Source organism: Coregonus lavaretus (assembly GCF_964263955.1).
Source record: "Coregonus lavaretus genome assembly, chromosome: 8".
Lineage (NCBI taxonomy): Eukaryota > Metazoa > Chordata > Actinopteri > Salmoniformes > Salmonidae > Coregonus > Coregonus lavaretus.
Window position 1 is genome coordinate 19,816,789 of NC_139995.1, and position 16,815 is coordinate 19,833,603.

The 16,815-nt window shown below is 40.7% G+C and overlaps 1 protein-coding gene across 1 annotated transcript; it reads left to right on the plus strand.

Moving 5' to 3' along the window:
* Positions 1-1,874: 1,874 nt before the first annotated feature.
* On the plus strand, positions 1,875-16,465 carry LOC311133140 (sodium/hydrogen exchanger 3-like; the record flags this gene model as incomplete). The annotated part of the gene is made up of 13 exons (XM_084166576.1): positions 1,875-2,136; positions 4,621-4,923; positions 5,175-5,335; positions 5,901-5,979; positions 7,847-8,024; positions 8,282-8,502; positions 8,732-8,934; positions 9,069-9,158; positions 9,433-9,503; positions 9,662-9,791; positions 11,554-11,705; positions 15,657-15,777; positions 16,220-16,465. The coding sequence occupies 13 exons, from the start codon at positions 1,875-1,877 to the stop codon at positions 16,463-16,465; spliced, it is 2,217 nt and encodes a 738-aa protein (XP_084022702.1).
* Between the last annotated feature and the right edge of the window lie 350 nt (positions 16,466-16,815).

Here is a 16,815-nt window from a genome sequence, read left to right on the forward strand (position 1 = left end):
TGTTGTTAATAAAGAGACCCCCTCTCCCCCCACCAGAAATGTTCCATACACACAAAAAGCTTATTTCTCTCAAATTTTGGGCACACATTTGTTTACATCCCTGTTAGTGAGCATTTCTCCTTTGTCAAGATAATCCATCCACCGGACAGGTAGGGCATATCAAGAAGCTGATTAATGAGCATGGTCATTATACAGGTGCACCTCGTGCTGGGGAAATAAAAGGCCACTTTAAAATGTGCAGTTTTGTCACACAGCACAATGCCACAGAAGTCTCAAGTTTTGAGGGAGCATGCATTTGGCATGCTGACTGCAGGAATGTCCACCAGAGCTGTTGCCAGAAAATTGAATGTTAATTTCTCTACCATAAGCTGCCTCCAACGTCGTTTTAGAGAATTTGGGAGTACGTCCAACCGGCCTCACAACCGCAGACCACGTGTAACCACGTCAGCCCAGGACCTCCACATCTGGCTTCTTCACCTGCGGAATCATCTGGGGGTTGCTGAGGAGTATTTCTGTCAGTAATAAAGCCCTTTTGTGGGGAAAAACTCATTCTGATTGGCTGGACCTGGCTCCCCAGTGGGTGGCCCTATGCCCTCCAAGGCCCACCCATGACTGCACCCCTGCCCAGTCATGTGAAATCCACAGATCCTCATTTATTTATTTAAATTGACTGATTTCTTATATGAACTGTAACTCAGTAAAATCTTGTTGTGTTTATATTTTTGTTCAGTATAAATGTACTAAAATAAAGTAAAACACAACTTGCCAAAAGAAACACTGGGTAATATGTTATTGAGACATATTTATTTAAGCCAACACACTATTTTACGTTGCAGGTCTCAGTAAAATTAACTCTCTTGTGTGATTAAATCAGCTATTTATGTTGCAAAGTCAAATTTTAATATTTGAATATAATCGTTTTTCAAATAAAACTCACATTGAGCAAAAATCATTGGGTTAGTTTAGTATTCCGTGTCAGCGCAACCATTTTCCAATTTCCCAATTTATCCAGCCGACTTTTTAAGCTACATTAACTTTTTATGAGTTTTACAGTGTAGGTCTACAGAACCATTAGCATTCTGGCTGAGACTGACATCTGATTTGTATCATTTACAGGAAACTGAGGTCATTTTGGCCTGCCATTAGATGCAGTTAAACTTTGATGATAGTCAATGCATTGTATCATGTTTGAAACAAATGGAGAATTGAATTAATGTATTGTCAAATCCCTTATGTTTATAATATGCCTGAGAGAAAGTGCATTTTAATTCCCACAAGAGTAGATAATCCTCCCACCTCCCACACAGACGTTAACCAATATTGTGAAATATACAGGTCAATCATTAAGACAAGCTATCAGACATTACTTAGCAGGCGTAAGCTGCTCAATATGCAGAACGGTTGAATTATTTCAACTTACTCCAAAATACATAATCAAAGTTAACCTTGGCTAAGCATAATGCACAACCAGGCATACAAATAATGAACTGAAATTCCACACCAAAAAACGGTCCTAAAAATACCCACAGATCAAATGTAACAACTTTGTATCTGGCTTGAAAGCACACTTTAGGATGACGTTTCCTCCTTGAGAGTGGCATAGTAATCTCTGCCCTTGATTGAGTTCAGTAGAGCCTGAGGAACTGAAACAATGCGGACACTGCTCAACGTGACTGAGTCACCTGGAGCAGTGCCCCCCCCCCACCCCACACCTTTGAGAGGACATATAAATGGGTTAGCCTGTGAGTCCATAGAACTCTGCCCTCATCAGAGAGTGACAAAGAAAGAAAGAAACTCTCTCAGAACTACTCAAAGAACTTTGAGAACAGATTTTGCTGCATTTTATTTATTTATTGATCTACTTATTTGGTGAAATGCCATGCAGAACTTGCCTCTGGCTGCTAGGAGCAGCATTGTTGACTTGCACCATGGGCCTGGTCGTTGAGGGTACGGCGCTGGGAGCACCCCAGGGGTCGCACCCGGAGCCATGGGTTGTGGGATCGAACCACAGCCAGGCTGGAGGGGGCCATGGGTCCAGCATCTCAGGGATACAAATCGTGACCTTTAAGTGGCACCATGTGGAAGCCCCCTACCTCATCGCCTTATGGATACTGGTGGCTGGGGTATCCAAGATGGGTATGTATACAGAAGGGGATGTGATCAGCTCCAGTGGCCTATCAATCAGACATTGGTGGCTAATTTGAATTCAGTCCTAATGAAGATTATGCTAAATCAATGTTTTAATTCAGTGTTTTGAACCTTTGGGAAGAGCAGTTGTGAGAAAATAAGCACTTCAACTGGAGACCCAGACTGTATTCAGGCTCCACTTTGGAAAGTTATTTCATAGTTTTAGAATAATGTTAGACACAAAACTGCTATGTCAGGGAAGATACTGTGGCGTTAGTATCATTCAAAATGATGCTGGCAGACAGATATGTGACTACATTTCCCAATTGAGTCTTATGTACCATTTCTAATATTGGCTTTTTGTACATTTGATAAAAGTACAGACTCAGAGCTTTAAAATGGTATATCATACACTGCAGTTGGGGAAAACATGGGAAAGTTATGTTTATTTGAAATGTGATGAACTTGTTATTCCAGAAAATCCACTTGAAAGTTTCTCACTTGCTGGAGAGCTCTTTTTTGAGTATGCCCATTCAGCATCATTCACACCCTCTTCAGCCTTAGCCCCACCCATCTCCCCCATTTAAGTATTAAAGTGAGGCCATGTGCTAAACTGAGTGAATAGGATTTGAGGTAAATTTTAAACACCAGACAGATCAAAGGGAGCAGGCAATACCATCCATCCAATGAGAACAAATTCTGTCTTTTGTGTTGCATTTGTGCCATAAATAGGCCCAACATAAGGCTACTACTGTCTGGCAACTGTAGCCCTTGTCAGTGTTATCAAGGCAACACGCTGTTCTCCCGGCCAAGTGCTTTTAGCTTTTTACTCAAGTTCATGGGATATATTAAGACATTCCATAGATAACTGTTCAGAAATGTTGACAATGGTTTTTGAGTAGGTGTGAAATAAGAGTGAATATGGCATCTTCTTAAATACATACAGTACTTTTTATATTCAAGGCCAATCATTGTGCTTCAGACAGGAACAGTGCCTATGTCCAAAACCGTGCCAAAAATGTTGAACATTTAGAAAAAGGGAAGAAAAAGCAGACAAAGGGGAGCAAATGGTGAGCAAAAATGTATGTTTTATTAAATTAAATTCTCCAAACAAGTAAAGAATAATTTACTCAAAGATACCTTTCTAAGAGTTAGTCTGGAATGGTCTCCAATCCATATAACTAACCAATAACCATAAATGTCACAAATGAAAAATCCTTTGAACAACAGCTCGTGGGTCCTGCTTATCTATTTGTTTACTTAACATTTCACTAATTTATCCCAGATCCGGAGTGTTGGGTATAAATCACTTGAGTATAAGTAACACATAAAATGGATTAAAACTCTCCAAACAGCTTTTGCAACTTGCTAAATATTTTATTTTCAGAGCCAAGGTCCTCTAGGATAAATAAACAGAATAGTAAAGGATAATCTAAACTGAATCTTTAATTTAGTTTTCAGCAGTCAAAGGCAACACTTAGCCTTAAACACCTCAGCAGAAGATCCAGCCCTGAGGTACAAGAAAGTTACAGCCCTCAGCACTGTGGGTGGATGACAAATCCAGAGGTTGCTGTGCATTGTCAGTGAATATCTCCACATTAAGATGTAGAAGAAGTAACCTGAATAATAAGTGGATTCTGAAAAAAGATTTCTGACTTCTGAGAAATCCCTGCCTCGTGCCACTTATCCAGAGTGTGAGTGAGTGATGAGCACATTTATAATGGTACGCTGCCAATTAGTCATACTCCAGGGACAAAACACTTTCTCAGTCTTCCGAAATGGTTGATCATTTGCAAACGTCATAACCTCACACATATTTTAATCCCTTTGCTTTACCGTTTAGTTACAGATTTGAGTTTTAACACCTTCCTGTGTGTGAATCCCAAGAAAGTTGTCAAAAAGGAACAGCTGTCAATGTCTGACTCCGTAGTATCCTGTGGGCATCTTAATCCCGTTATTGCCCAAGGATCAACAAAGTGTAGGGAGGCCAGACCCTGTATTCATAAAGCGTCTCAGAGTATGAGTTCTGATCTAGGATCAGGTCCTCCCAGTCCATGTATACTTATTCAGTGTGATCTTAAAGGCAAAACTGAGCCTAAATCAACACTCCTACTGAGACGCTTTATGAATACAACCCCAGGGATCAAGAAAGTGTAAGGACTGAACTTCTTACATAATTACGCTCAAATAGTGCCAGCAACTCGGCCCTGAAAAGTTTATGTTGACTTCAGAGGTTTGCCAGACAGCGAGCAGAGCACAAGCGCCATGGACTCTCTCTGAGGCATCATTTGGAGTAATAAAGCAGGAATGATTGGCTGGGTTGGTGCCTGAGACATTTTATGGTCCAGGTCTGTTTGACTTGGCTTGGCTGCACCTGAATCTACCAAAATTATCCCTGTTATCTTTTCTACTCGCTTACCCTCTTTGGCTCTCATTTTCTCTACGTATCTCTGACTTTATCTCTTGTCCTTGTCTCCCTCTGTTCCCCAACAGTGGTCGAGCTGAACCACAGCCTGACCAGTGTGATCCCGGAGAGCGCACTCCTCATCTGCATCGGTTGGATCCTGGGCGGCATCATCTATGGGGCAGACAAGGTGCAGACCTTCTCCCTGACACCCACCGTCTTCTTCTTCTATCTGCTGCCCCAGGTCATCCTGGATGCGGGCTACTTCATGCCCAACAAGCTGTTCTTCAGCAACATGGGCGCCATCCTGGTTTACGCTGTGATTGGCACCTGCTGGAACGCTGCCACTGTGGGTCTCAGCCTCTGGGGGTGCTGGTTGGGCGGGGCCATGGGTAAGGCAGCCAACGTGTTCGTCCCAAATGGCACCCCATTCACTATGCAGTATTGTACACTTCTTTTGACCAGGGGGCCCTGGTTAAAAGTAGTGACTATATAGGGAATAGGGTGTCATTTGGGACTGGCCCAACCAAAGCTTTAACGGATCATTGAAACTGGCATTTGTGAGGTCCTCAATCAGCAAGTTAATGGGTAAGGTAGTTTAAAGGTCTGAGATCATTACACCTTTCACTCTGGGCCTTTGCAGGTGATATCGACATTGGTCTCCTTCAGTTCCTGTTGTTTGGGAGTCTAATTGCTGCTGTGGACCCCGTGGCTGTGATTGCCGTGTTTGAGGAGGTCCATGTCAACGAGGTCCTGTTCATCATGGTGTTTGGGGAGTCCCTCCTCAATGATGGTGTCACAGTGGTTCGTCTCACATTTTTCATCCTCATTCAACATTATTAGGTGGTGTGTCTCTAGTCAAAAGTAGTTCAATATGTAATAATTGTAACACATTAAAGCAGGGGTATTCAAACTTTTTCAGCAGGGACCCCATTTTTTTCACCAGAATTTCTGAGGACGCCCAATTTTTTCTGCCGACACCACTCCACCCAAAATCTAATTACACAACGTTAAATTCAGTACATTTAGATTTTCACATTAACAAATAACATTCAATTCATTACATTTTCATCTTTCTAAGAAAACCAATACATACATTTACTCAATACAATTTTATTTTTCAAATTATCTTTCTCAATAATATATATTGTCCCATATATATTATATGTACTGTTCCCCCCCAAAAAAATAAAATAAATAAAGTTGCAATTTTATGTAATTTTTTGCCGACCCCACTGTAATTCCACGACACCGACTTTAAACACCACTGCATTAAAGAACGTAATCTTCTATTGTATTGGTTGCATTTCGTTCCCTAACCTCCCCACCTCCTCAGTGACCGGTCATCTTTATGTCCATGTTCCCTCAGGTGCTGTTCAATGTGTTTGATGCATTCGTGTCGCTGGGAGGGGCAGAAATCGATGCTGTAGAGATAATTAAAGGCATAAGTATGTAAGAGCTGCACACTGGCTGCATCGCAAATTACTGTTTCCCTATTAAGTGCACTACTTTTGACCAGAGCCCATAGTCAAAAGTAAAAAAAATCCAGAAAAAGGCATGTCAAAAATGTTATAAATTGATTTGCATTTTAATGAGGGAAATAAGTATTTGATCCCTCTGCAAAACATGACTTAGTACTTGGTGGCAAAACCCTTGTTGGCAATTACAGAGGTCAGACGTTTCTTGTAGTTGTCCACCAGGTTTGCACACATCTCAGGAGGGATTTTGTTCCACTCCTATTTGCAGATCTTCTCCAAGTCATTAAGGTTTCGAGGCTGACGTTTGGCAACTCGAACCTTCAGCTCCCTCCACAGATTTTCTATGGGATTAAGGTCTGGAGACTGGCTAGGCCACTCCAGGACCTTAATGTGCTTCTTCTTGAGCCACTCCTTTGTTGCCTTGGCCGTGTATTTTGGGTCATTGTCATGCTGGAATACCCATCCACAACCAATTTTCAATGCCCTGGCTGAGGGAAGGAGGTTCTCACCCAAGATTTGACGGTACATGGCCACGTCCATCGTCCCTTTGATGCGGTGAAGTTGTCCTGTCCCCTTAGCAGAAAAACACCCCCAAAGCATAATGTTTCCACCTCCATGTTTGACGGTGGGGATGGTGTTCTTGGGGTCATAGGCAGCATTCCTCCTCCTCCAAACACGGCGAGTTGAGTTGATGCCAAAGAGCTCGATTTTGGTCTCATCTGACCACAACACTTTCACCCAGTTCTCCTCTGAATCATTCAGATGTTCATTGGCAAACTTCAGACGGCCCTGTATATGTGCTTTCTTGAGCAGGGGGTCCTTACGGCAGGATTTCAGTCCTTCACGGCGTAGTGTGTTACCAATTGTTTTCTTGGTGACTATGGTCCCAACTGCCTTGAGATCATTGACAAGATCCTCCCGTGTAGTTCTGGGCTGATTCCTCACCGTTCTCATGATCATTGCAATTCCACGAGGTGAGATCTTGCATGGAGCCCCAGGCCGAGGGAGATTGACAGTTATTTTGTGTTTCTTCCATTTGCGAATAATCACACCAACTGCTGTCACCTTCTCACCAAGCTGCTTACCGATGGTCTTGTAGCCCATTCCAGCCTTGTGTAGGTCTACAATCTTGTCCCTGACATCCTTGGAGAGCTCTTTGGTCTTGGCCATGGTGGAGAGTTTGGAATCCGATTGATTGATTGCTTCTGTGGACAGGTGTCTTTTATACAGGTAACAAGCTGAGATTAGGAGCACTCCCTTTAAGAGTGTGCTCCTAATCTCAGCTCGTTACCTGTATAAAAGACACCTGGGAGCCAGAAATCTTTCTGATTGAGAGGGGGTCAAATACTTATTTCCCTCATTAAAATGCAAATCAATTTATAACATTTTTGACATGTGTTTTTCTGGATTTTTTTGTTGTTATTCTGTCTCTCACTGTTCAAATAAACCTACCCTTAAAATTATAGACTGACCATTTCTTTGTCAGTGGGCTAACGTACAAAATCAGCAGGGGATCAAATACTTTTTTCCCTCACTGTATGTAAGGAATAGGGTGCCATTTGTTGGATTCTCAGGCAAACTGCCAAGCCATAAACAACCCTGTCGCGTAATTAATAGTGACAGCTTCTTGTGCAATCTTGAAGCAAACTGAAAGGGTAATGCAACAGGCAACAGAGTATGTAATCTGTTTAACTAAAATGTTATGTATTCTTGAAATAATCAATATCTTTGTTCACTGTTTGCCTCTCCATATGTCCTTCTCCCTCTTCCTCCTCTATCTCTCTATTTCTCTCTCTGGCCCTCTCCTCTTTCGCGCTCTCATTCTCTCCCTGTGTAGTCTCGTTCTTCGTGGTGGCATTCGGAGGCTCCCTGGTTGGTATTATCTTTGCTCTGCTGATCTCGCTCCTGACCAGATGCACCAAGAACATCCAGATCATTGAGCCAGGCTTCATCTTCGTCCTGGGCTACCTCTCCTACCTGACAGCTGAAATGCTCTCGCTATCCGCTATCTTGTCGTAAGTGCTTCTGAGTGTTATGTTAATTTATTAGGCCAACGATACCCTTTCCGTAAAGGGATGTTCCATTCAAAACACAACCTAACATGATTTTACCACTAGGCTATAATCGATTTGGATATGTATTTCAGTTACTTAGTATGTACAGTATGAGCCATTTATGAGCCTTATAGATGATTCTGGTCCACGATCTGGTCCACAATCTCTGGGGCCTCTACTCACCATGAAATACAATCCCTTTGCCTGCTGTGCCATAGGATCGTGTTCTGTGGCATCTGCTGTCAGAAGTATATCAATGCCAACATGGATGAGAGGTCGGTCACCACAGTACGATACGTCATGAAGGTGATCGCCAATGGCTCAGAGACCATCATCTTTGTTTTCCTCGGCATCTCGGCCATAGATCCAGCTATATGGGTGTGGAACACAGGCTTCATCCTCCTCACACTCCTCTTCATCTTTGTGTTCAGGTTCATAGGTCAGTTGTGATCTTTAGTGTGATTTTGTGAGATCACTGGAGATTCTATTTTCCTCAATCTTTATAGGATGAACAAAATTGTAGTTTAGAAGCTTAGGGCCGATTTATAAACTTGCAATCCCTGTATGTGTGGCTCCATATTTTATGCAAGGATTCTCGTTCAAGGCTTCACATTACCAGCACTAACACACTCTGTGTGTATGTTTGTGTGTGTGTGTTTATATCACAGGGGTCTTTCTCCTCACCTGGATTCTGAACAAGTACCGACTGGTGCCCTTGGAGTTCATTGATCAGGTGGTGATGAGCTACGGTGGCCTACGAGGGGCAGTTGCCTATGGCCTTGTTGCCATGCTGGATGAGAATAAGTTCAACGAAAAGAATCTGATGGTCAGCACCACCCTCATAGTGGTGTACTTCACTGTCATGCTGCAGGTAAAATGGCTAATTTAAATGTCAAACTTCAGTCCATCACTATTTTACTAGTTGTGGAAACGGTTTTCTCTAATAATGTAATATGTCTTGACTTGAATAGACCGGTTTACTATATTTTCTTCTTCTTTGTTCAGGGAATAACCATGAAACCACTGGTCACCTGGCTGAAAGTGAAGAGGGCAGCAGTGACAGAACTCACACTAGCTGAAAAAATACAGAATAGGGTAACTATTTGGTTAGAAGTCTTCGATGTTCATCAACCCGAAAATCAGATAACAAACCATACATCTCTATTATACATCCCCAAAGTAAAGTTTCACCTTTTGTTGGGTCAGATCTTCAGGGTCAGATCACAAAAGTCAAACCCACCTCCAATATAGCTAAACCCTTATTTTACAAGGCACTAACCATTTAATCTAACAGTGTTGAAATTGGTCGACCTAAATATAATCTTGACAAAATAAATCCATGACTCACCATTCTTTTTTATTTGTTCAGACCTTTGACCACATGCTTGTTGCCATAGAGGACATTTCTGGACAAATAGGACATAACTACATGAGAGACAAGTATGTGGACACTAACATCACATTATCAACTTCAATAAATGATTATCATATTATAAGTACGGTTCGAATTAATTTATCACATACCATACCTTGAAAGACAGAACATTAGCACAGAATTTTACTTGTTTCCTTTTCCTATCTTCTCGTATCCTTCTAAGGTGGCATAACTTTGAGGAGAGGTGGTTGTGCTGGTTCTTGATGAAGCCCTCTGCCAGGAAGTCTCGTGACTACATATTCAACATCTTCCACCAGCTCAACCTAAAGGATGCCATCAGCTATGTGAAGGAGGTAAGAGCAACTGACAAGGTCAGGGAAAGCCATGGCAACTTAATACTGTATTTACAAACACAATAGATTGACCACCAAGATCACTGATCTACAGTGCCTTCGGAAAGTATTTAGACCCCTTGACTTTTTCCACATTTTGTTACGTTACAGCCTTATTCTAAAATGGATAAAATAAAATAAAATCCTTAGCAATCTACACACAATACCCCATAATGACAAAGCAAAAACAGGTTTTTTGAAATGTTTGCAAATGTATTAAAAATAAAAAACAGATACCTTATTTACATAAGTATTCAGACCCTTTGCAATGAAACTCGAAATTTAGCTCAGGTGCATCCTGTTTCCATTGATCATCCTTGAGATGTTTCTACAACTTGATTGGAGTCCACCTGTGGTAAATTCAATTGATTGGACATGATTTGGGAAGGCACACACCTGTCTATATAAGGTCCCACAGTTGACAGTGCATGTCAGAGCAAAAACCAAGCCATGTGGTCGAAGGAATTGTCCGTAGAGCTCAGAGACAGGATTGTGTCGAGGCAAAGATCTGGGGAAGGGTGCCAAACAATTTCTGCAGCATTGAAGGTCCCCAAGAACACAGTGGCCTCCATCATTCTTATATGGAAGAAGTTGGAACCACCAAGACTCTTCCTAGAACTGGCCGCCAAACTCAGCAATTGGGGGAGAAGGGCCTTGGTCAGGGAGGTGACCAAGAACCCGATAATCACTCTGACAGAGCTCTACAGTTCCTCTGTGGAGATGGGAGAACCTTCCAGAAGGACAACCAACTCTGCAGCACTCCACCTATCAAGCCTTTATGTTGGAGTGGCCAGACGGATGCCCCTCCTCAGTAAAAGGCACATGACAGCCTGCTTGGAGTTTGCCAAAAGGCACCTAAAGACTCTCAGACCATGAGAAACAAGATTCTCTGGTCTGATGAAACCAAGATGAACTCTTTGGCCTGAATTCCAAGCGTCATGTCTGGAGGAAACCTGGCACCATCCCTACGATGAAGGCATGGTGGTGGCAGTATCATGCTGTGGGGATGTTTTTCAGCGGCAGGGACTGGAAGACTACTCAGGATCGAGGCAAAGATGAACGGAGCAAAGTACAGAGAGATCCTTGATGAAAACCTGCTCCAGAGTGCTCAGGACCTCAGACTGGGGCGAAGGTTCACCTTCCAACAGGACAATGACCCTAAGCACACAGCCAAGACAACGCAGGAGTGGCTTCGGGACAAGTCTCTGAATGTCCTTGAGTGGCCCAGCCAGAGCCCGGACTTTAACCCGATCGGACATCTCTGGATAGACCTGAAAATAGCTGTGCATCAACGCTCCCCATCCAATCTGACAGAGCTTGAGAGGATCTGCAGAGAAGAATGGGAGAATCTCCCATAATACAGGTGTGCCAAGCTTGTAGCATCATTCCCAAGAAGACTGGAGGCTGTAATAGCTGCCAAAGGTGCTTCAACAAAGTACTGAGTAAAGGGTCTGAATACTTATGTAAATGTAATATTTGTGTTTACTTATTTTTTTTAATTAGCAAAAATGTCTAGAAAACCTTGTTTTGCTTTGTCATTACTGGGTATTGTGTGTAGATTGATGAGGGGGAAAAAAGAATTTAATCAATTTTAGAAAAAGGTTGTAATGTAACATAATGTGGAAAAAGTCAAGGGATCTGAATACTTTCCGAAGGCACTGTACAGTAACAAATAGAACAATTGGATGGCAGACCATGAAGTCTTCTTATGCTCCCATCGTAGGGAGAACGCAGAGGCTCATTGGCGTTCGTTCGGAATGAGACCAAGGCGGATGTGGATTTCAATAAGAAGTTTCGTGCCAATTTCTCTGAGATTATGCCTGACATCATGGCAGATAATATGGGACCGGATCATGTTCCACTCTCCTCCATCTTGTAAGCAACATTTCCTGACTTTAGGGTTCTGGTCAAAAGTAGTGCACTATATAGGGACTAGAGTGCCATTTGTCTAAAACACATGCATCATTAACTTGTATAGGGACTATAAATTTAAACGGAAACATAAATGTAAACCCTGTTGGAAGATGCAGGATGACTAGCATTAACATTACTTATTTACGAGTAACACACCTGCTAGTCCTTCCTTTAGGTTTTATTTATTTGCACCAAAGAAAAGACGTGAAAGACAAAACAGTACAGATTAAAAACTGGTCAAAACAGTGTGCAGGTGAGGTTGGAAGCCCAAAAGGGCTTATATGAAAACCACACCACAAATATAAGTACAAAAAAATTGTTTGTTCAATCAGTTAAACAAAGCATATTAAATAATTGTACATGATATACTCAGTATACAAGGAAAACCATGTGGGATTGTGTGCGTGTGTGTGAGAGAGAGTTAGGCTACATGGAGGGGATTATTGGGTAGTTTGGTTCATCAGGCTGACCCCCAGTCTTCGCTTGAAGTTATTGAGGGATGATGAGTTTTTGGCAATGTGAAGATAAGAATTCCAGAGTATGGTAACTCTGTATCTGATAGAGAATAGACTGTGTGAGTTGCGGCAGTTGGGAGGGTGAAGAAAATTATTACAGTGTCTTGTGTTATATAAATTGATTTCAGAATTAACCTGGAAGAATCCATTGAAGGGTTTAGGTAAACTGTCTGGGAGGTATGAGTATTTGTGGATGAAAGTGCATAATTGGCGTACATTAATGTCGTAAATAGACAAGATATTGAGTTTCTGTCATGTTGTATACTGATAGAAGACAGGCGCAGGAATGCGTAGTAGGGTTTTTTATTACTCTACCCAACACAAGGTACATCATGGAAAACGACGGGGACGAAGCCCAAAACAAACACGCATATATATATATAACACAGGGATGTAACCCAAACAAAAGAGTGAGGTGTAAACCTCTAAATAATACACGGGACGAGACCCGTAATAACAAGTGCACAATTACTCGATATGTAAACTGTAATACAATGTACTCACGAGACCAACGGACATGGGACAATAATCGACAAGGACAATGGGGAACAGAGGGGACATATATACACATACTAATCAGGGGGAATGGGAACCAGGTAATAAGACAAGACAGTCCGGAGTTGGTGGTAATGAACCAGGTCAGTGACGCATAGAAAGCCGGTGACGGAGAACTCCGGAGCTGGTGAACGGAATGAGCAGCAGTACCGGGGGGATCACTGACAGTTTCTTAAACAAAGGTGCAGATGGAGCCAGGTAATTAGAGGAGGTGGCTAGTCTTGCAAATGTATTTTGTATGGAGAGTAATTTGTGTAGGTAGGAAGCATATGTACTGGCCGTGACAATATAGTAAATGAGATATGGGTAAATTAAGCTATCGTATAGAGTTAGGAAGCAAGCCTGATGAACCAAAACACTCATTTTTCTGATGATACCACCAGATGTCATCACTTTGCTACAAATGAAATATGATCTTTCCAAGATAACTTTTCATCAATTAGAACTCTGAGGAATCTAGTGAATGTATCTTGTTCCATTTCATTCCCACCAATTGAAATTCTGGCTCTTTAAAAAAAAAAATATATATATATATATATATATATATATATATATATATATATATATATATATCTTATTCTTACTAGTGAATACAATAAAGTAGGATTTTTAAAAACATTTAAAGATAATTTCTTTATCAGGAACCATTCAGAAAATTTGGCCATACCTAAGTTGGCTTCAGTAATTAGTGAATCAAAATGATTGTGTTATAAAATCAAATTGGTATCATCAGCAAAGAGAATGGGAAGTACGTAGAAGACACAGCAGGAAGGTCATTGATATAGATTAGGAATAACAAAGGTCCAATTATCGAACCCTGTGGCACACCACAGGATATCTTGGCCCTGGTATATGCCCAGCCATTTGCATTAACAAATTGTTCTCTATCATAAACATAACTATATAACCAATTATATGTATAATCATGAAAACCATAATAATGCAATTTAGAAAGTAATATTTCATGATCAACCGTGTCAAACGCTTTTGATGAATCTAAAAAGATGCCAAGAGCATATTCATTGTAGTTAAGGGCTGTAAATATTTTTTCCACATGTTGCAAAAGAGCCATATCTGTGGAGTAGTTTTTACGAAAACCATTTTGGTGCTCGTCTAGAATACAGTGTTGAAACCATACTGGTGCTCATATAGAATACAGTGTTGAAACCATATTGGTGCTCATATAGAATACATTGTTGAAACCATACTGGTGCTCATATAGAATACAGTGTTGAAACCATATTGGTGCTCATATAGAATACAGTGTTGAAACCATATTGGTGTTCATATAGAATACAGTGTTGAAACCATATTGGTGTTCATATAGAATACAGTGTTGAAACCATATTGGTGTTCATATAGAATACAGTGTTGAAACCATATTGGTGTTCATATAGAATACAGTGTTGAAACCATATTGGTGTTCATATAGAATACAGTGTTGAAACCATATTGGTGTTCATATAGAATACAGTGTTGAAACCATATTGGTGTTCATATAGAATACAGTGTTGAAACCATATTGGTGTTCATATAGATTACAGTGTTGAAACCATATTGGTGTTCATATAGAATACAGTGTTGAAACCATATTGGTGTTCATATAGAAAACAGTGTTGAAACCATATTGGTGTTCATATAGAATACAGTGTTGAAACCATATTGGTGTTCATATAGAACACAGTGTTGATTTAAATGTTTCAACATTCTCTTATACACCAATTTTTCTAAGATTTCAGAAAAACATGGTAGTACAGATATTGGGCGATAATTTGTAAAAGATTTTTGATCCCCAGATTTATGGAGGGGGATAGCTTTGGCAATTTTCAAATATTTAGGAACAATACCAGTTTGCATAGATTTGGTGAAGATATACAGTACGTTAGAGGCTCAGTAATCGAGGAAGACACTAATTTCACCAAAGAGGCACCAATCTTATCATGACCTAATGCTGATATCTTTAAGTTACCAATTACCTCCATCACCTCCATTACATCAGGAAGCAGAGAAGGGAAATGTCCCTTAATGTAATACAAAGGGATTTCCAACAGTTTTCAAAATGTTCTTTGACAGAGAGGAACCCACATTCACAAAAAAGTTATTCACAAGAAATAACATCAGGATCAGCATCGGTCTTATTTCCAACAATAAATTGAGATGGAATAGTTGTAGATGCCTTTTTCTTATTCAACAGTTGATTGATGATTTTCCAAGTTGACTTTATATTATTCAATGATTCTTGGAATTTGTTAGTAAAATCTATTTTTTGGCATATCCGAAGTAGGTGAGTACATTTGTTCTTATACTTTTTTGAATTTGCAGAATTCAGGGGAGAGGGATTTGTGAGAAACTTTTTATACAACTTGTTTTTTTTAACATGACATTGAGGACAATGTGACCTGTAAGGTAATCAGTCATATACATAGTTAATAGTATAGGAGGGCATATTGACACTGGGAATTTATATTCATTTTAAGCAATCACCACATTTATGAATTAACTACTATTAGTTAATCTTTATCTGGATCCCCATTAGCTGATGCCATGATGACACCTAATATTCCTTTCTAATAGTTAATAAGTATTAGTGAATCATTTTAAGTAACTACTATTGGTATAGTAACTACTATTATTATACCACCAAATGTAATGATTCAAAATAGAAACAACAGCCTACAGTAGCAAAAGCATGGTTAGTAGACACTTTAACTTTTTGTAGTGTGAGATCATCCTCCTTGCTGCTCAATGTAACACTTGAAATAGGTCTGGTACGTTTTCAGTGTCTGCCCTCCAATGGCCAGCAAAATAACAACAGTGTACATGTATGTTTCTTCCCTTCTAGACAGGACATTGTGCCCTCTGTCTGCCTGGACATGCATGAGCTGGACCTGAAGATGAGGGAGTCAGAGGACTTTAATGCACACCATCTACTGCAGCAGCACTTGTACAGAGGCAGGAAGCAGGTATTGCTCAGTCAAAGACAATTAGATCTCCCAAAAATCTCAGGGGCGGTTTCCCGGAGAGCGATTAAGCCTAGTCCTGGACTAAAAAGCAAACTCAATGGAGAATCTCAGGATTAGGCTTAATCTGTGTCCGGGAAAACGCCCCTCAATGTTGAGCAATTATCTTAGCATCAAATCACTTATCATTAGTTTGCCACTGTCATTGGTTGGTTGTCTCAGCATATTAGTTTATGTGCTAACAAGCCAGTTCTAATCCTTTTACCTTTTCTTTTTGTATTTTGTTGATACTGTACTCAAAGGGAAAGTCCAATCTCTGGGAGTAAATGTATGGGGATTCTGTCTACTCTAGATTCTCCTGCATCTTGTCAATCCACAATCAGCCATAAACAGATTAAAATGGTCAGTTACCCTGTTCTCTTCCTCTCGTTCCCTCACCTAACAGCACAGACACAGGTACAGTCGGAGCCACCTCGAAACCAACAAGGATGAGAATGAAGTGCAAGAGATCTTCGAGAGAACCATGAGGAGCCGTCTAGAGTCATTCAAGTCTGCCAAAATGGGTGTCGCCCCAGCCAAGAAGATCCAAACCAAGCATCAAAAGAAAGATAAACCACAAAAGGTCAGGGGTGACGATACTTTTTCCCCCTTCCTCCTTGACCTCATAGCCATCCTCTTGGAGGCAATGTGATAATATGTATGTTGTGTAATTTCATGTTATGTCATTTTTAGATGCCAAATGGAAACTCCACGGATAAAAGTAAAAACCATCCTTATGGGGATAAAGGTACTTGCTCTTTGCTTTTCACTTGTCTTTTGCATTAGATGATTAGATGATGAGGCTGATTACATTTGCTTTCTGCCATTTGGGTTTAGATACCTCTGCAATAACCTAACGTAGCAGGCGTAAAATAAATGTCTGAAACTAGATCCTCCACATTCTGGTCTTGACGAGAACAAAACATTTTCGGGGGAGGTTCTCTTCTGCGCTGTTCATCCAATCCAGTAAATGTGGAGGATGCGTTAAGATGGAGTGTTGCC